The sequence below is a fragment of the Marmota monax genome, unplaced genomic scaffold (genome assembly GCF_021218885.2).
Source record: "Marmota monax isolate L192 unplaced genomic scaffold, Marmota_monax_Labrador192_F-V1.1 WCK01_AAM20220418_F8-fsc00012, whole genome shotgun sequence".
Lineage (NCBI taxonomy): Eukaryota > Metazoa > Chordata > Mammalia > Rodentia > Sciuridae > Marmota > Marmota monax.
Window position 1 is genome coordinate 11,102,076 of NW_026695227.1, and position 20,782 is coordinate 11,122,857.

At 34.9% G+C, this 20,782-nt stretch overlaps 1 protein-coding gene across 30 annotated transcripts in view; it reads right to left on the bottom strand.

The window, feature by feature from the left end:
- Sox5 (SRY-box transcription factor 5) overlaps positions 1-20,782 on the bottom strand; it is a 983,564-nt gene that overhangs the window by 19,343 nt on the left and 943,439 nt on the right. For 29 of the 30 annotated variants that reach the window (XM_058576214.1, XM_058576205.1, XM_058576209.1 and 26 more), the window contains one exon: positions 13,889-14,034. In XM_058576214.1, coding sequence (XP_058432197.1) covers positions 13,889-14,034 — 146 coding nt within the window. The remainder of the gene's footprint in view (positions 1-13,888; positions 14,035-20,782) is intronic. The other variant, XM_058576199.1, reaches the window with a different exon arrangement.

Genomic DNA, 20,782 nt, shown 5'->3' on the forward strand with positions numbered 1-20,782 from the left:
TTCAAGGAAAATATAGTGCTTAATCTAAGCTACATAAGATATTAAATTGCTTCCAAATTGAGAGATTGGGTGACTTTTAAGAACTGAAAAAGCATACAATGAAAGGTTGATGCTTTTTCTTGAACTTTCCAGCATTACTCTCAGGATGATGTGGTTCAAAATAGTTTTAAGAAAAGCATCTATTTGGATCTCATAACATTTGCTCAAGTTTCTTTATAACACTCTTCATCACATTTTCTGAGGAACATGGACATGAATTGTACTAGTGAACTACATACACTGCAGAACAGCTATTGATGCAATAATGTATTCAAAGAAAATAATCAAGTATTTGAGATAATTGTATTACAGGTAAAGAGCCTAACTCATGTTCTCACCAAGAACTAATAGGACATTGACATCCTTAATATAATACATTCTTTATCTCTGTAAAATCTGTGACAATACTATAATTGTACCAACTAGATAAAAATTTCTCTAAAGTCACTGGCCTTGAAACTCCTGTACTCTATTCATCAAAGTCTGTACATAGTTTAATAGAAAAATATTTTTAATTGTCAATCAGTATACAATGCAGTAGGGAAACAAAAATAGTTTATGCTAACTTTATTTCTATAGAATTATGTGGTATTAACGTAGAAATTAGTTAGACATTTAAAATGAAGAATCTGGCCCAATTTGTTTTGGGTTGACATTTTTAGCAGTTTAATATCTTCTGGATACCTTTTGCTGAGAGAGTCTGCTCTTTATTCACCTGAGCTCAAGAGCTCCAAGGACACTAGCTTAACAGACTCTTTCTAGTAAATGTAGCTGTTAAAATAAAAGACAGTTACATTAAAAAAAAAAAAAAACCCACATTCCATCAATATGATCTGACATTCCCTGGGTCAATGAAGACTGTACTGTACTTTCTTTGGGGAATGTGCCGGGCATGGATCACCTCTCAAGTTTTGATTTAACAGTGTATAGGGAAATAATACTACATATTTTCTAGAGAATACTTCATTCTGAAGAAAAAAATTTCAAGAAGAAATAGCAAAATAAAGGCAATAGGCATAGAAAAGGAATAAAATGTTAAGTGTCTTCTAAGGTTTTGAGTTCATAGCTCTATGGATTTTGTGCCATTTTACCAAGAGGCTAAATTAACAAATGATGAGCGGGGAAGTTGCAATCAGTTTTTATAATAAGTAACCTCTAACTACCTACCTCTAAAGCACATAGCATAATAAAATGATTCAATTAGCTGCCCCAAAGTGGAGCTTACGGTACTTCTCAAGGCAATGTCAGTGGGAGACAGTGGAAATTAACATGGTAAACTGTGCTTTTGTACGACCCTTTGTATAACGATTCTCAGGCATGTGAATGGGGAAAAAGGAGAGGTAATTGAAGAAAATGGAGAATATGTGATGTGCCTTTAAACAAAACACATCACAACAACATATAAATACAAATGGTGCCATTGCTACATTTTAGAAAAACTGGTGGATAATAAACTCAAAAGACATAAAGAAACTGATGCAAGGAAGAGGAGATAAAAATCACCCAAGTGGAAAATAATGAATTGCACATATTAACCAAACTATGCCATATGTATTAGCCATATCAATTTAGACAAATCAATTAACTTCCCTGAGTCCCAGAATCCTAATATGTAAAATGGGGTTTGAATATATGATATATTCTTATGAGTTTGCAAACATTTAAGATAGGTATGGTTTTAATATTAGAAAAAATAATTCAATGGGGAAATTTAAAAGACAAATATCATTCCTAACATAGAGGGATTAGAGGAATAGTTCAATTCAAATATTGAGTTCTCTATTATGGTAATGATTCTGTATAATCTATGGCTAGGATAAGAGACAAATATGAATTACAAACAATAATTTTAGTAGCAAATTTCAAAATTTCTGAGTGTTTTTCCCTCTTGTCTATCATCTACTAAAATATATTTGATCATTTTATTTATATATTTTTTCTGTTTCATACTCAAGCATGATGAGTTCCAGTTCCATAATATAAATCTCATACATATATGTAAAATGAACATATTTCCTATTCTATTACTTCAACATATACCCAAAACAAAACACCCCACAAAACCCCCAAACCTAAAAATTAACTGTTTGTAAAGGCTCAAATAGACAACCTAAGAGCATATTTCACAGAAGAGTCAAAATAAAGGAACACACAAACTATACCTGAGAGAAGGTAGATATCTCCTCAGTTACCTAATCCTAAATTAAACATGCATGTGTAGGTGGTTGTTCTATAACTCCTCGAAATTGGGATTCGTAAAAGTGATGAGATTTGCTCTCCACCAGGCACACATACACACACAGAGTGATGGGCTGTGGATCAGCTATCATAATGGACATCCCTGAAATAAAGCTCTCAAAGCTATAAAACTCATAAAAAGCACATGCATGAAATGACAGAAGAGAGTGTGACTGTCAAATGTTGACTCAGTAACAGTTAAACCCCTTCTGGCTGCACTTTTTTATGGTCTCTTACTATACTAATGGCACAGGGAAGAAGAAAGAAACAAAAAAGGAATTTACCCTCCAAATATGTGAACCTCACAGACCACCAAAGAGTATGAAAGATTATTTACAATGTCAGAATGATTAATCAGCTGGAGATTTTATTCATCACCTGAGTTAAACATAAAGAAACAAGGTATATGACCACCCCTCAACCTCCCAAATTTATTCTTGCTTACTGATATCTCTATTTTTCTGAAAATAATAATCCACCCACATAATCTTATAGCACAAGTGGGAGAAAATGTTTTCTTTAATTTATGTATAAATTATATATAAATATATATACACAAACATTCACCCACAAAGAAATAAACTCTTTCCTTCAACTTCAATAAAAATGCAAGTTAAGGAAATCTTGCTAATTTTACCCTGGTCAAATATGAATTTATCCACTAGAAAATCCATAGAAACTCTGGAATCTGGTATCCTTGAGGAATATTTTTCCAATCACTTTTTTTATCAGACAATCACAGGGGTCTCTGAACTAAGGGGTTTAAAAGGTCCATTTATGTCTTCTCTCCAGTTATCCACAAAATTAGCCCTATAAAATTCTGATGTTGTTTTTCCTTATAAATCCAGAGATTACCCTCCTGAATTAAACCCATAATTTTGTCCCACAATCTAATTTTCTTTTATGAAATTTAGTAGCCAGCTTCATGAGAAGTTTCTTGAAGTATAGTTTACTATAGCAAAACTTCTTAGGAGCATAGTTTCACCAGAAATCTGATCAAAGTGAAATATATGGACAGATCATGTTTTCTTAGGAAGCAGTATGAAGTTGAAGATATATGGGATAGTTTGGAAAGAAACACAGTTTTAACAAATTCAGCAGTCTTAGTCTAAATGAATAATTTTGTAAGACAGTAATATAACCTGTGGATAAAATTTATGAATCCTATTAGTCATTATTTTGAAAATGTAAAACAGCAAATTGAGTATATTCAAATGGAAAAAGCAGATTCACTGATGAATGATAAAATTACAAATTATCCTTCTCTTGATACATTCAGCATTTGCATTTCTTCTTCTCTAATATACTTTGCCACCTTTCCCCTATACATTTCTATTACTTTCCCCATCTGTTCCATGGACAGATTCCTTCCTTCCTCCTCAGTAATATAGAAACTTCACACCTAGGCAAACTATGATATTGTATTTGTCGATTTTCTTTCTTTTTTATTTATCATTTTTGAGGAGTTGATTATAAAGGGGAAGAATCATTCAAAAGTTGATGCTGAATAACTAATTTCACTTTTCATAAAGAGAGAAATGTAAGCAACAATGACATGAGCACTTAACATGTATTCCAGAAAAAGATAGAAATAACTGCTACAAAGATTTCTTGAAGCACTTTGGTAGAGAATGTGATAAGAAGAAGCTAGAATGGATCCACTCAGGAAAATATTACAATGTCCTTGTCTTTTTTTTTTTTTTTTTCTGTAGGAAATGGAACGCAGACCATTGAGCAACCAAGCTAAATGACAAAAATTGTTTGGACTTGACCCACGTTTGGATTACTCTATCAATATCCTTGTTGTCATGATGGGAAAATTATAAAGGACCCTGAAAAAGTGTTTTAGAATGGGAAGAGAAGATAAACAATAGCTGTCTTAAATCTCTTAAGAACCTCTGAGTTTAAGAAGAACTAAGACCTGTTATTTGTTAAATAGAAACAAAATTTGACCATATATAGCCAAGAGATAGAACAATGATCAAAGGTTATGAATTATCAGGTAGGAGATAATGAGTCAGGGGCTGGGTTTGTGGCTCAGTGGTAGAGCACTTGCCTCGCACATGTGAAGTACTGGGTTTGATCCTCAAAAGCACATAAAAATAAATAAAGATATTGTGTCCATCTACAACTAAAAAAAAAAAATAGATAATGAATCACCAGAGGAAATGTAATCCCACAGAGCTGTCTATCCAATGAATACGCTGCCTCAGGAAGTAAGAAATTTCATCTTCCCGGAGGTTTTCAAGTATTGGCCCTATGACTACCTGCCTGGCATATCAGACATACTGAAGAGGCAATTCAACAACAGATGATAGGTCAGATGGAAGGCCCTTTTAATTTTCTTTCAAACCTACAATTCCATGATTTTATGTCCTATTTGACTGAACTCCATAAAACAGACTTGAAATATTTGGGACAAATGTATAAAACTGCATATTTTCTCTATAAATGACAATTCCCTCAAAAGTTGTTAATTAATAAGCTTCAATACTTCAAGCCACTTCATTGATAATTGAGAGTTTCATAATCATTTTGTTAAATTCAAAGAAGATATTTCAAATTATGAAAAACAAAACAAATGATAGTTATTCAGATATATTTTGGGAGGAGACTGTCCCCAAACAATCAGACTTACAGATTCAGGTACTTTGTAAAAGGCACAATTATGTCCAAATTCAACATGACTAATTTAGTCCTTGAAAAAGGAACCACTGGCATGCAGAGGAAGAAGTCATTATGGCCTGGGTGTGGAGTGTTCAGAAAAGCCACCAAAAGGAATGTGTGGAAACAAATAACTCACAAAGCAGGCACACATGAATAGTGTCATGGCAAAACACAAGCCAGGCCCTCTTGCTTATTTGTCATTGCAGTGCTTATGGTGTGTACATGTGGGGAGGGCAGCAGAGCAAAGAAAATGAAGACTTGGGATTTCGAGTGTTTGTATATGTGGTCAGGATTCAACCAACGCCTACAAAAACCTTTGCTGTTCTTTCTCACTAGGGTAGACACACATACTTTGTACACTGAGTCAAATTGGAAGAATTAATGTGAGAAAAATAGGAGGCCAACAAAGAAAAGTAATAGAATTCCTAACGGACACAGGATGTCCAATAGGTGGGGGGACTGCATAAATGTAAACAGAAAACCAGAATGTTGCCTGATAATTGTTCCATAAACAATGGGTAATGTGGTTACTGAGCCTCAGAAATATATAGGATTTTTCTCTTTAATTTTTCCTTTGCAGGGAATAAAAGCCATAAAATTGTCAGCATTCTTACAAATGTAGCCTTGGTAGCCAGTACTTACTTCATTTAAATAAATCGAACAGGACTATTTTAAAGAGTCATGACTTGGTTCAGAGCTGCTAGGTCTGACAAATAGAAACAGGCACAACAGGGTTATGGTTCACTTTTCAATTATCCCTGGTAGTTTTAGGTGAAGAGAGAGAAAAAAGATAGACCAGAATAGATATTTAAAATCTCATTTTAATGAACAACTAAAACATCATTCCATGTTTTATCAGAACTGCTAGGAGAAGCAGAGGAAAGAAGATTGGGTATATTTCTCTATGCTTTCCCTGTTCATTCCTTATTGAAGGGTGAGGGAGTCAAACTAGGAAAAAATTAGGGAAAAAATATACAAATTTTGGAGAGGTTGATGGCTTAAATGAGACTTTTGTGATAGTCTCAGAAATGTGCTAAAGAATACACATGCCTAACTCTGGTCACAAGCTCATCAAATAGGCACTGGGTTACTTTCTTCATGTTCTCCTGCGTGATCCTTTAGAAAACAGTCTGGACTTGGAGCCAGAGGACCTAGATCAAAAATCTGATCTACCATTTAAATTCCTCTAATGTCAAATTTCAGGATTTTTTTTTAAGAAAAAAGTAACACAAAGACTATACTCTGATACTTACATTAGGAAATTGAAATATGATGTAAAAGCCCCAAAAATCTTAAAGTACAAAATAAATATTAATAGTCTTTATTGCTGCTATGACTCATAGGCATAAAAAATGTCTTTCTCAATTATAAAAGAGGAGAAAGGAGTGCTGGGAATGGTTCAATATTATTAGCAATTATTATTGCTAATAATAATTTGGTAATTATTCCTTTGAAATAAATGCTAAATTTAGAATATTTAAATTTAGAATATTTAAATATTTAAATGTGACTTTTAGTTCATATTGTAAATAGCTTGGAAAAACATGATACTAGAGGATATGATACATCTACCAAATATAAGGGAATAATTGAGAACAATTCTATGTCAGAGCAGAGTCTTACTATGCAATTTTTGTAAAGAAGCAATTTGATCTTGAGGAATAGAAATGGATCAATGGAAAGAGGAAGGAAAAAAAAATTCTGATAGGCTACATTCATAAAAAAAATTCTTCTGGTCCAATTACAAAAATGAGTCTTACAGAAACTTCAGAAAATCTAGAAATGTGGCAACAGAGATGTCAATGCACAGCCCCATAACCTTGACATAACTATTGTTCACATTTTATTGAATATTCTTTTAGTCTTTTACCTATGCACTGTGGAAATATACTTCTAAAATAGCTAGACTATGCTTTACTTAGTGTTTTCCTTTCTTTAAGGAAACACTATTGTTAGGAGATACCCATATCCTTAGATGAAGAGACATTTTCACTCATCAGAGAGGCCTGTGGGTGTCTCTGGAAGCCCACTTTGGCATGCCCTATGAGTCTCATTTTATTGGACCATCCTGCACTAACCCCTCTACCAGAATGATGTAAAGAACACAAGACTCTCTGTTTGAAAACATGCACAGCTTTTCTAGGCTTGAAAATTAAACCATAAAAAGTTTACTGAAAAAAAAAAACCTTTAAAAAGCTCCTTAAAAACTCACACCATAATTGCTCCCCACCAAGCGTGGGCACTTGCTAGCTGCAAGTAGTGGCACTGTGACAAATGTAGCAAAACTGAAAGCGGGCTATACTAAGAGAAAGAAAAAGTCTTCCACTGGCCATCTGTGAAAATAAGGCATGTGGCCATTAAATGCAGAGGCTGTAAATATACACAAACTCCATGAAGCAAATGGCAAAAAAGGACTAAACTTCAAGCTCAAACAAATCAAAATGTTTAATGCATAGTTACCACTGCTGGACGAAAACAGCTCTGATCTTTGCAGTCTGCAAACTCGGCATGTATTTCAATTAAATACCCCCAAAAAGGAAAGAAAGAAAAAGAAAGAAATGAAAAGACATAGAAGAAAACAGTCTGGAACAAAAGGCTATAGACGGACTATGCTCAATTTCGAGAAACAAACAGCCCCTTTAACTTGCACCAGCCTGTCGAGAATGTCGATTGGAATTATTGAAAGACTGACATATAGAGTGATGGATGGGTGATGACATAATACTTATTTGCCTTTTTGTCATGGTTTTTGAAAACTGGCTGCTCTGTGCTGATAATATTCACCAAGGGGTTTCCTCTTCCCCTCCATCCCATAAGAAGTGTTCCCTAGCTAAGATACTCAGAATTAAGAAGGTTTCATGAATGAAAAACAAAAGGAAAGAAAACCAAAGGATCAAATGCCAACTGGCATATAAAGAGCTGGTCTAGATTTTCTAATAATTGGTTGCTAGAAAGCAGTCCCATTTTATACATTTTTAGGATAGAGAGACTCTAATAATAAAAAGACAAATATTCAACTTAAGATTCTGTGTATCTTTAAAGTCACCAAATAAATAATTACATGCAAATATAGATATTAAGAATATACAATATACTTTTATACAAATAAATTTTTCAATTAAAATTGAAATACTCTAATTTGTTCCTAGGCAAATCCTAGCCAGAGGATTTAAAAGATTGGGAACTTTTAAAAGACACACATGACCTATAATATCTCCTGCTTTTCCACAGGGTTGCAATGATCTATCTTATTTATCGCTTCCAAAAGTATTTCCCTACCATGTCTGCCTCCTTTCTGAGGCTCTTCTGATCACTGAAATATGGATTTCAAATTTGACTTATTTGATTCATTTTAACCAGCGGTGATGTTTACAAAAGCCATCTAGAAATCATTAATTGAAGCCTCCTCCACTGAATAGAGAGGCATGAGTTCCTTCATACTCACTTTTTCAAAGCAAAGCCTATAATTCACAATTCCTCGCAGACCTTCTTATCTAAGGGAAGGAGCATGTGTTAGATACCGCTGAACTAGATGCACTGTGTCAGTTTCCGAAGAGTTAACAGCGCTGGCCCCATCCATCAGATGGCCAGTGAAGCATCGAGAAAGAATGATGGATGTAAAATTATTACAGGGCTGCCATCCGATACACTTACTGCCATTTGTAACTAATGCTGGGAACGACACACTTTTTTTCATTATTAAACATCCACATTAAGTCAACATTGGTCACTGTCATTTCATGTTTGGCACTCTGTTAAAGGGAAAGAAAAGGGCTGACAACGGCTGAAAAGAGAGGTTGTAACAGAAGAGATTCCAAGCACCACAGTCATAAAATTTACCTTTGTTTATGAATCGGCCTAAATAATCTGTGAAAGGATTTCTTGTGAATATGTCTGACAAGTAGCCCAAACGAGAAGCTGCTATCACTACTGAGTAAATTATTATTTAAAATATACATGTTTTTCCACCAAATTTGCACTTTATCCTATAGAAATTTACAAAGAATTTTCCTTAAACCTGAAAAGAAAGACATTCTCCTAGCAATTATTTTCAATTTTAGATGAATTCATAACATGTGTGCTTGCTTATATTCCAGGTACACTGTAGGCAAATAATGTTTGGTGAATAAATTTTCTACCTTATGAAATATATGCATACATTTGCATGCTTATTTCTGTGAGTGACATCTGTTTAAAATAAGAAAGCAAGCCATCTTAACATGTATAGAGCATGTGTGTGAACACACATTTGTATATTTAAAATGTCATCAAGCAATGTTTTCCTATGCATATGCTTGTAAGTCATTTAATTCTTTGTGAACTGCGACATGGTATAAGGCTCTGGACACATAATGGTGGAAAAGCCAAAGGTAGCTAGACCGCAATGATTAGGAAACAAATAAAACAACTCAGTTTCTTGAAGGCTGAGATTTTATATCATTTTTATAATGCAGTTGTGTCTATTGCCTTTTCCTACCCCAAATGTCATTCTGGTCTTTCTTCCCTACTTTTTATCTCAAGATATCCCCTTGACCTCAGGGAAGATAATTTATTTAATTCATTTACATAAAATAATCTGCCATCAATTTTGGTCTTTTTTTCTCTTTGGCCAGGAATTTCCTTAAAAATGTTCACATATTCAGTTCCAGCCTATGAGTTGTTGGTGGAAACCAGTTATCTAGAGGTAATAAAACATTCCCATGTGAATCAAGGCTGAATTTAGCAAAGAGAAAACTCCTTTATTCCAAGTCAGCCTGCCCTCAGGTGGGTGAGATAGCTGTATGATCAGCAACAATTTTGTGACTCAGAAAAACCAATAAAGTCACAGAGATTTCAACCGTGAGATTATTGAGTTGATGGACTAAGGCCACCAACCTCCAACTACTGAACTTTGTTATGTGATAACGATTAAGCACTGTTTAAGCTATCATATTTAGACTGCCTAATGCAATCTAAAAGAGATATTTCTAACAGATAGGGCTGTAAAGGCACAGTCTTTCCATAAGGCTACATTTGCAATGAGGTAAATCAGCTGGAAAACTTCTGGTCTATTCCACGTTTCAGTTACATGCGCTGGGTCCTCATTGCTTTAACTAACACTGCCTGGTAGGTTCAGAACACCAAAACTGAGGTTAGATGATTGCCTATTAGGTATAGATCCCTTCAAACAAAAGGTCTGGAACCTGCTACACAGTTGGCCCTACAGTCAAAATTATGTCATTTGGGTGTTAATGAAGTAAAGTGAGTATTTTTTAACAAAACAAATATATGAGAGTCTTCTTTCTATTCCTTCCTACCTGAGAAGCTTACTTTTTCATCCATAACACTGGGATTAGTGTTACAGTGTTATCTGTAACCGAGCTGTGATGAAAGATAACATTACTTGAATACACAATCAGTCTATAATTAACCAGCAATGACAATTATAAATAACACTATGTCCCAGAGTTTCCAAGAAACCTGACACACACAGTTCTTGGGTTTGTTGAAACACTTCCAAGAAAAGTAAAGAAGTGAAAAATCTTTTAGAAGTCTTCAATTAAAATGTGTTTCAGTAAAAATGACTTTCATGATGTTTTGGTTCATATCACTGGAAAAACATTTGTCCCTATCTTCACACCTCTAATTGTTTTCACTGTCCAATTACAGCTTTTCAGAATTAAGACCTTTGAGTTGGGACAACCATGCTGGCTTTTTGCGATGTGAGGAAGAATTAAAGTGTACAAGGTTTGTGCACCCCAGAAAACAGATTTGCACTACAGGATTTTAATTATCTGTATCTCAGGTCATGCTATTGTGCATCTTTTAGACTGATCTAAAGTACCAGGATGGACTTCTTTTTTCTCCTTTTTCCTTCATCTAGCTCCTTTTTTTTTTCCTGCTTTGTCTCCCTCACTCTTTATCTTTCACATTCTTTACAGGTTTAGAAAGTTATGAGTATTATTTTAGATAGAAAAATGTCCTTTTGGGGGGATTCAAATGATATGAGAAGATAATAGTGCAAAATATTAAAATAATTTATCATATATTCTGTTTGTCTTTCCTCAAGAACTATGAAGCAAAATTTCAAACCAATTACTGATCTGCATTTGCACTGGGTCTGGATAAAGCTGAATGATTATAAAAATCTGAAAGAAGGTAGGTATTAGGAGAATAACAGCACAATATGCATAGCAATGTTTCTTTCTGTGGGAGAATATGTATCACTTTTGTCATCACACATATATAACTGATTATGCTAAGAAACGAGTGCTCTTTATTCAGTCCTGACAGGCTCACTCACATAAATATGTAAAACAGTCAAAATAATAATTTGATTTAAACTGTAAGCTGTATAAAAATGGAGACCATATTTTCTGGTTCAAAAACCACACCTCCAGGGTTGCACAGACATACCTAGTTGAACAGGAAGGAGGAACCACAAACCTTGGTAAGACCTGCTTCAAAGAGTAGCCATGATCTTAATTCATTCTCAGATGCCAGAGTCACAGGAGGGATGAGCTAATTCAGATCTTTCAGTGGAGAAGTTGTACTTACATGAGGGTCTGTCAGACTATTACAATAGTTGAACTGCTTCATTTGCAAAATTTTAGTTTTTCTCTTAAAAACCAATAAAAACGTGAGTTTGGGATTTAATTCAACTACATGCAAAGTACATGCTAAAGAGACTTAGGAATACAATCTTCTCAAGAATACAGACATCTTAATTGGCCAATAGATATTGGCAGGTATAACTTCAAAATAGATTTATTTGTTGAAGTAGTTTTAACTCCACAAAAAGAGAAAGGAATATTGAAGCTGTAGCTTTCAACAAAGGCAACTCTCACTCTTGCAACCCAAATTAGAGGTGCTAATCAAGGAAATAAAATAAAGTATGTTTGTGGAGGTGGACAAGAAGTGGAAAAAGGTCCCCTTACAATGGCCAAGTATGGAATAAAGTAAATGCAGATGGTTCCACTACTGTTACTTAATCAAAAGGCCGCACAGAGTCACTGGAGCCAGCATAAAGTCATGCGTTAGAACAACAGCTGATCTGTATTAGAGAAGATTAACTCACAGTGCCATGGTGGAGGGCCCAGGATTATTTTATGTACTTCCATTGCCTTACAAGCCGTCAGCACAATTATTGCCCTCCGATGTGAATGACTGATCTGTAACCACAGCTAAACAGCATGCTGCTTAGGGGCCTAGGAGCTTCATGAAGATGAATTTCCATACCATCAAAGTGCTTTTAATGGGCTCCCTGATCCAACCACAAGGCCTGTTTTGCAAGTATATAGAACTCAGGATGAAGGCTTCCTGTCCAAAAGGATTTGGTCGGTTGTCACTTGACAATTCCCAGCCAGCACAGGGGAGGAGAGGGGGGAGATAGGTAGAGTTGTCTCTGCTTTGGAGGATTAAAAAAAAAAAAAAAGGGTACAGATGCTTGCTGAATGCAACCAACTGCTGTATCCACAGCTGAATTCAATGCGCTTAACAAATAACGGCAATTTAGCTATGCTTGCGAGGAATAGCTTGAGTCACTTTGCATTAGCATCTGGCTGAGTGTTAAACTCATTTCTACATGGGGAGCACAGAAAAGGAATTTCTGTTCAAGCATCCTTTCAAGAATGTTTAAATATTTGAATATAAATTCCTTTATGCTTGCTATCATTCCTTCTTAGAGCTGTCACTTTGCTTTTCCCTTTCTCTTCTGGTGCTTAGCTAGAAAAATTTGGGGTCCTCCTCACTGCACCGATGTCACACTTCTTAGAAAGCTGAAAGGGATGTCTCCTGACCCATGCTTTGCTCTCCCCTCTGGAAACAGAGCAGAATTGAAATTGTATCTCCATCCTAAATTTTACCCATGTAAGAACTCAAGAAAAAAGGAGCTGTGACCCTCCATGTCACCTGCACTATGCAGATTGCTCTCTGCCTACTGATAGTGCATTTACTTCCATATAAAAGCTGGGAAACCAGCTACCTATCCAAATTAGCAATCTGCTCATTCTGAACAATTTTGTTTGGCTCATACACTTCCCATGATGATGAACTTCGAAGTTATTGCTAAGTAGCCAATCATTTTCCCCCTTATCTACTACAGGGGATTCAGTAACATTTTACGATTTCCATTCAAAACATCAAATATTACCAAAGAGGCACCCCATTCTAAGGCTTCTATAATTGCCTACATTTCTTTCTGTGTAAAATACAACTTATGGGGCTGGGGTTTGTGGCTCAGGGCTACATCACTCGCCTAGCACATGCAAGATTCTCAGCACCACATAAAAATAAATAAATAAAATAAAGATATTGTATCCAACTACAAGTAAAAAAAATACAATGTATGCTTAAACAAAACAGGTTAAAATCATTACAGCTCAGACAAATTCAGAAGTTTCACTAACTTGAAGTGTAATAAATAATGTCAAAAATTTTTAAAGCACATTTTGTTTCATGATACAAATGTTCCAGTTGTGCAGTTGCCCAACCCTTGACAGTGCTTTGCACTGGAAACATTATGACAAGCTCAGGATCTACATACTTAGAATATGAGCGCGGGTATCATCCAAGCTTATGCTGATTAAAGAAGATTCAGCATTTTCAAATCCAGCTCATCCTCAAATACAAGTTAAGCATCTCTGTAAAGCAAAACTTTCACTCAGGCTCAGATATTTCAAATGCCACTTAATTTTAATACAAACTGGCGTATAAAAGTGGATATCAATTGTCAATAAAGTTTGGAGATGGATAAAGAGAATTATAACTCTTCCCATTTCCAGATGGTTTAGATTAAGATGGGCCTGGGGACTTGTGCATTGATGGAGAGAAAACAGGCGGGAGGGAGAACCATCATGCTGAGGATGGTAGATTAAAGAAAAGCAAAAAAGAAAGAATAGAAAAGAAAAACATCCAGGCACTTTAATGAAGTATTCCTGGAAAATAAGCTATTTCGTGAACTGACCTTTTCTGTCCGGCAGTTATTGAGACCTAGACTATTCACAACAGCCACCTTCCCATCAAGCACCTGTTGTTCCCGCCGAAGTTGCTCCTTCATCTGCCGTGCTTCTTGGATGGCCTTGGTGACAGCATCATGGTCATTTAAATAACCTGGAAAGGAGACAGATCAAATGTACAAATGCATGGGTAAGCTAACCTTAATTTAACCCACACAAATCTCTTCTGTTTGGAGTAATGGTTAATATTTGACATATAATAATTTCTTTGTTGAATTTATCTAAAGCAAATGAATGAATAATAGATGACTGATTCACATAATCATACATGTTGCCAAACATCTGTAATCAATACATGTTTATATACATATGGACATTTCCAAATATTTAGAAAGAAGTGTAAAATGTACTTTTAAGCAAATTTTAGTAATTATCTGAGCATTTGGTGGAATCAAAAATAGAACCTATGTATGATTTTTTTTTCATGCAAGGAATATTTGAATGTTACCGCAGGACATAGTTATTGATAATTACCACTATGATTATTGAGTCTCTCTTAGAATTAAAAAGGTCATTTTAGAGTTTTTGTATAGCTCTATTAGGTTTGTCATATATAGAGGGAATAAATCATTATTAACAGAAGAACATTTCCCCCCTAAATCTATTTATGGTGAAATAAACTACAGGTGGCAGTGGTTTGCTATGGATGCAAACTTGCAATAGTTAAGAAGCTAAATTTCAAGCACAGAATGTAACTAAGCACCTGTAATTGATCAGAAATTGTGGCTATTGTTAACTGTAGTCACAACTCACTCTCTAAATAAGATGGTTAAATGTCTGCAGCTCCACAAACCAGTCAGTGAAAAACAATACCAAATATTTCTTGTAAAGAATAATAGGGACAAGGTGCTAAACTAATTAAAATTTAACTTTAATTTTAACACTGGTCATCTATTTATTTGCTGCACATTAGTATGAGGTGCTGTATGATCTTAGAGTAGAATCCTAATGGAAAACAATGGCTTTTGCAAATATTTAGAGGAAAGCTAATACCTCATCTTTCTCCCTATCTTTTAACTGGGGCATAAAATGGCATAAAATGAATCTGTAATATGAAATTGCCCAGAAAAGGGACTTGTTTGTGACATGAGGCTAAATCTAACCAGATCCATTGGTGAATTGTGACAGATGGAGGGACTGTGAGACAGAAGGCAGGCACTAATCACACATAAAATGACCGGCTTGCCTCAACATGTTCCATGGATTCCAGCAAACTTTACACCCTAATCCATTTTTAGAACAAAAAACATCTGGGCCATAAATCCTCTAATCTGCCAAAACACGCTATTAAATCCCATGATTTGTTGAAAAACACTAAGATTAAAGAAAGGAAATATAAAATGGCTAACTGCCGTGTTAGGAAAGTGTTATTAATACTCTTTCTTTGTCTCAATTATGAATGTTCTGGTACTAAAGTGCCTTGTCTAATCATGTCAGATTACACATGCTCCTTGTATTGCTAGACTCTTCTATCTGATCTGTTGATTGCCAAAAAACATAAAATATTTTCTTGCTGCTTAAACATTTCTATTGAAGAAACTGATGTCAGATTAGTGCAGTGCTTCAGTGTGGAGGGTTTCTAAATGATCCATGCCTTCCCTCCTACCACACAGACTACACCTGGTCTTCTTAGCATTCTTGACATCAAAAGATAAGTTCCAGGGTAGGTGGTGGAACAGAAATCTTGAGAACTATTATATATTTTGCTTTACAGAGCTAGTAATTGGAATTTATTCAAAGAACAAAATAACTTTGCTCCTTATAAATACAATATGAATTGGAAACAACTATTTAGACCTAGGACTGATCTTCAGGGTTAACATTACTCTAAAGGATGATTGTGTTTAACTTTATATCATCCCCTGATGTGGTTCTCCTGAATAGTCTTCTTCACATATTATTCCTGACCTTGCTTGTTCTGTTCTTTTATTACTCTGGAAAGAAGTACAACTCTTAAACGACAGTGTTGGCCTGGGTACATTCATTTAGTAAGATCTTAAGAGGATCAGCCCGATTTTCCTGTCCTGTAGCCCCTGTTTATGTTCAACCTGGCATAGTTCATTTCTGAAGTCTATTTAGTTTCCATGTAGTCTATTTAGTTTCTTCAGAACACAAATATATTTGAGATGGTTTGGCACTTGGTGTTGAATAAGATCATGAATTCTTTATGCTTTTTAGGGACTGCCAAGATAACACTGTGTAGGAAAATGGTTAAGATAGAGACAAGAGGAATGTAAATTATCCGAAGGTGGATAACGGACAAACCTATGTTCTGCATAGGCTATTTCCATTTTGAGGTGTAAATGGTGGTTTCTTTAAAATAAACATTGCTCTTGAGTTTTAGTTACAATATTAAATGAGAAATTTTCCTATCTTGAGTCATAAGGTCATTGATATACTAAAAAGGTGCAATCTAGGTTCACCTGATGGTTCTTTATATTTTATTTTCATCAAAGTCACCAAATGCCCACTCCTGCTGACTACCTCTTTTCAACAAATGGCTTTGTTTCAGATTCTGGAAAGCCCAGTAAGCCCAAACACTTACCTTCCTGTCCACACCCAATTCCTATCATTTGCTGGCTTCAAATCCCTGTTTATGCTCCCTTTCCCCTCCTGTTTCAATGAAAATGGTGTCTTTACTTTCAGTGAAGGAAAATCCTCTGAGTAATGTTCTAGGTTTCTATTTCTCTTCATTGATAGTTCTGTTTCTCATTATATCATACATCTGATCTCCTCTACTATTGCTACCTCCTCAACTTGTAAATACTGAAGTTTCTCTCTTCTAAAGCAAGATTCCTGTAAGTTTATTTTGCCCTCTCTTTCCAACTGTGTTTCTATTTGCATTCTAGGTCAAGCTTCTCAAAGATGGTTTATCTTATACTCTCATTCTTTCTTTACTCTGCAGTTCCCACTACATTCACATTCCTGATTCCTGAGGTCTTTCCATTGCCAAATCCAAGGGCACTTTCCACTCCTTGCAGACTGACAGCATTGGCCATCCCGCCATTATAGGAACTCCTTTTCTTGATTCTCATCATACCTCTGTTCCCCTTCCTTCCTGCCTCCTTCATCTTCATATTCTTGCCTGGGATCCTTTCTTCTCCTGCTCGTCAAATTTTGGTCCAAGTTTTTAATCATCAAAGTGTATCTTTTAGAGTTGGGAAAGCCTGAATTAAAATCCTAGTTTTACTACTTACTAACTAATATAAACTGCACAAATTATTGTCTCAGTTGTCTCACTGATTACATGGGGATAATACTCAATAGATAAGACAAATGCTGTCAAAATTAACTGAGTTAATATATCTTCTTAATGTAATAAATGGGCCATGAAAGTTAGTCATTAACCATCACTTTTTTTTTTTTTTTAACAAAGTGGCCTATTGAAATATGTAGATTTGGGAACTGGATTCAGATGGATCTGGATTTCTACTTTTTGGAAAGTGTGATATTTGACAAATTATAACACTTAATTTCCATTTCCCTCAATTGTAAAATGAACATAAAGTTAATAGAAGAATGAAATGAAGTAACACATGAGGGAGTAGAAATCTGAGTTGGTATCTGAGTTGGTATCATACTGTTAAGTCCTTTCATTTCTCTTTCATTTTTCCTATATGCTTTCTCACTCACAGTACTTTTATTACATGCCTTTGAACATTACAACAAAATCTGTAATGGTATGTTATTTCTTGGTAGGTATAGAGGTTCAATGAAATGGAAGTCAAGTCCATCAGAGTTCAAAGAGATCCAAAATGGACATTTAATACATTTTATTCTGCCTTCATTATAAATTTAGGTAGCAATTGCACCTAGAGGCAGGATCAGAAAGGAAGCTACTACCAGTGAAAGAAAAGTTTGGTGAGTCTCAACATCAGAAAGGAAATGATAAGGCAAGGGTCAATGTGACTTCTAATTAAAATTTTAAATAAGATTTGGAAAATGCTGGCTAGGGGTAATTAATGTAAGAAAACTTGTGAGATTCTATAACTTTTTAAAATGTACCACAATTTGATGTTTTATCCTTGGTGTTTCTTTTTAATCATTCAAAAAATGTTCAAGTTTTTCTTTTTCTGTGCTCTTTAAGACCCCTTGTATATTATCAGGGGCAAAAAAGAAGGGACAGACAAATTTTAGAGAAGAAAAAAAGTGGGGTAGGGAGGGAGAGCATGGGAGGAAGATTACCTCTAGATAGGGAAGAGGTATGGGAGAGAAAGGGAGGGGGAAGGGGAATAGCATGGATGGTGGAAGGAGACCCTCATCATTATACAAAATACATGTATAAATATGTGAATTTAGTGTCAATATACCTTATATACAAACAGAGATATGATAAATTGTGGTATAAATGTGTATTAAGAATTGTAATGCAAAAAAAGAGAGTTCATGTATAATGGCATAATTTAGAGTGAACATACTTTATATACAGAGTTACGAAAAATTGTGCGGTGAATGGATAATTATAAATGTAATGCATTCCAGTGTTGTCATTTATGTAAGAAATAAATAAATAAATATATAAATAAATAAAATACATGGTAAAAAATTCTAAAGGGAAAGAATTAATAATGAGCGCTAGACCAGGGGGAAAGAAAAGAAACAGAATATTCTATAAATGTCTTGAATTGTGTTCACCAGAAAGATATATCTAAAGCTTTGGTCCCCCATAACTTGGAAAACACTCATTTTGGGAAATTGGGTCTTTGAAGATTCAAGTCAGTTAAGGATCTTGAGGTGATCTCACCCTGAGATTAGGGTAAAAGTCCTAAAGCCAATGAATGTTATTCTTTGAAGAAAAGTAGACTAAGATTTGACACAGAGAGACAGGGGAATATGTCAATATGGAAGCAAGTACTGGAGTTTTGCATCTAAAAGCCAGAGAATGCCATGAACTGCCAGCAGCCACCAAGAACCAGGTGAAAGGCATGAAAGAGGTTCTTCTTGAGAGCCTCCAGAAGAAACTAACTGTGCTACACCTTGACTTAAGATTTCTAGTCTCCAGAATACCAAGGCAGTGAATTTCTCTTATAAGCTACCTAGTTTATAGTCATTTGTTTTGACAGTCCTAGAAAGTCAACATGGCACCCTCAGTCTTAAACATGTTCCTAAAAATTATTGGGTGATTGAAAATACTGTAAATTAAGTATGGACTTCCTCAAGCCCTGGTTTCCAGGTACAATTATCTGTCTACTAACTTCTCTAGTTGGATGTCCCAGGAGCAACTGAAATGCTGCATTTGTAGTGTTGAATTCACCATCTTCCTACTGCCTTCAGTCTGCTCCTTCTATATTTTATAGCCCTTTCAACTTTTCCATCCAGTCGCTTGTGAGACATCTAATACATCTTCTTTACCTTATCCAGACAAAAGGCAAGCAAGTTCTGACACTTATACCACCTTTCTAGCTTTCAACTTTATCCCTCACTCCCATGGTCCCTGCTTTCCTTAAAGCCTCTTTATTTTTCACTTTGGCTAATGCATTCACCCTCTTTATGCTCACTTTCTTTGAATTCATATCCTACTCTGCTTCCACATAAAGCATTCCAAAATATTAAAAAAATGAAAATTTGGATGTCAAAATCTTTGCTTAAAAACCCATCTCTCTCAGTACCTTATTGTTTAAAAGTAGCACTTCGTAAAATGATGATCTATCATGCTCTGTAAAAAACGAATTCCATGTTCAAATAAGTGTAGGAAATATCAAATTAACTGGATAAATTTTCAAAAATTTTAATTGCATAATTGAAAATTTCATAAATTTTCAAAATCTTTACTATGATAATATGTATTATGAATGTTCATGACAAGACAATGGTATGTAGGTGTTCCCAAATACCTTGGAACTTTTGAAACACTTTAATGTTCCCCCAAAACATCATTCTGGGCTAGCTTTAAACATTTGAGCATAGAGGTCTGAGAGCCTCTTGATGCTGTCTACACTGCTATCCTTCTCTCTTGTCTCCATGAGTCCAGTGTTAGAACCACTCAGGAAATATTCCTTGTTCCAAACCCAGACCTTCCTCTTCCTGTCACCCAAAGCTCCTCTTTTGTTAAATTTCTCCCTCTTTCTCATGTGTTTATTAATTCATTGTAATGTTACCACTTCCCAGTGGACTTTTTGGACATACCTGCCACATGCTTCTTGGCTAGTTTGGTATTGCCCATTTATCTGCTCTTTTTGAAACCTTGTCAATGCTTTTTGTCACATTGTCTTCCATTTTTTTCTAAGATTGTCACATCAGTCTATGAACTGCTTAGGGAACTTTTTCAATCTTTTATTCCTTTGCTATATAACAGGGTCTTTTGAAGGAATAAGTACATATTTCTAAGTTGAAAGTATCTGTCTTTACAATTCCACTTCATTGGTTATTCTGTCTTCTTATCAGGGAAAAACTGTGCCACATAGCATGGATTATTAAAGCTTATTGGTTTAACTGATGATATCGAGGCAATACAAAATCTTATTTACTAAATATTTATTTTACGTTAAAGTTTTAAAAAGTAAATATAAGAGCAGAATGTGCTTTAAGTGATTTTCAATGATAATTTCCTTCCTTCCTTCCTTCCCTCCTTCCTTCCTTCCTAGGTTACTTATCATCAAATTTATGGTGTCCTTATACATAACCATTTCTTAATCTGTGAAAACTCACCAGAATGAGATAATCAATATTAAAGCAATTTGTAAACCACAAAGTGTTATGCAAATGTAATTGCCAGATGCAGTTGAATGATAATCCTAATGTCATGATAATCCAATAGTTTTTTATGAATCACAGTCACCTATCCTGATATAAGATTTTCTCATTAAAATACTCATGACTTAGAATTTCAAGGTAATATTCTT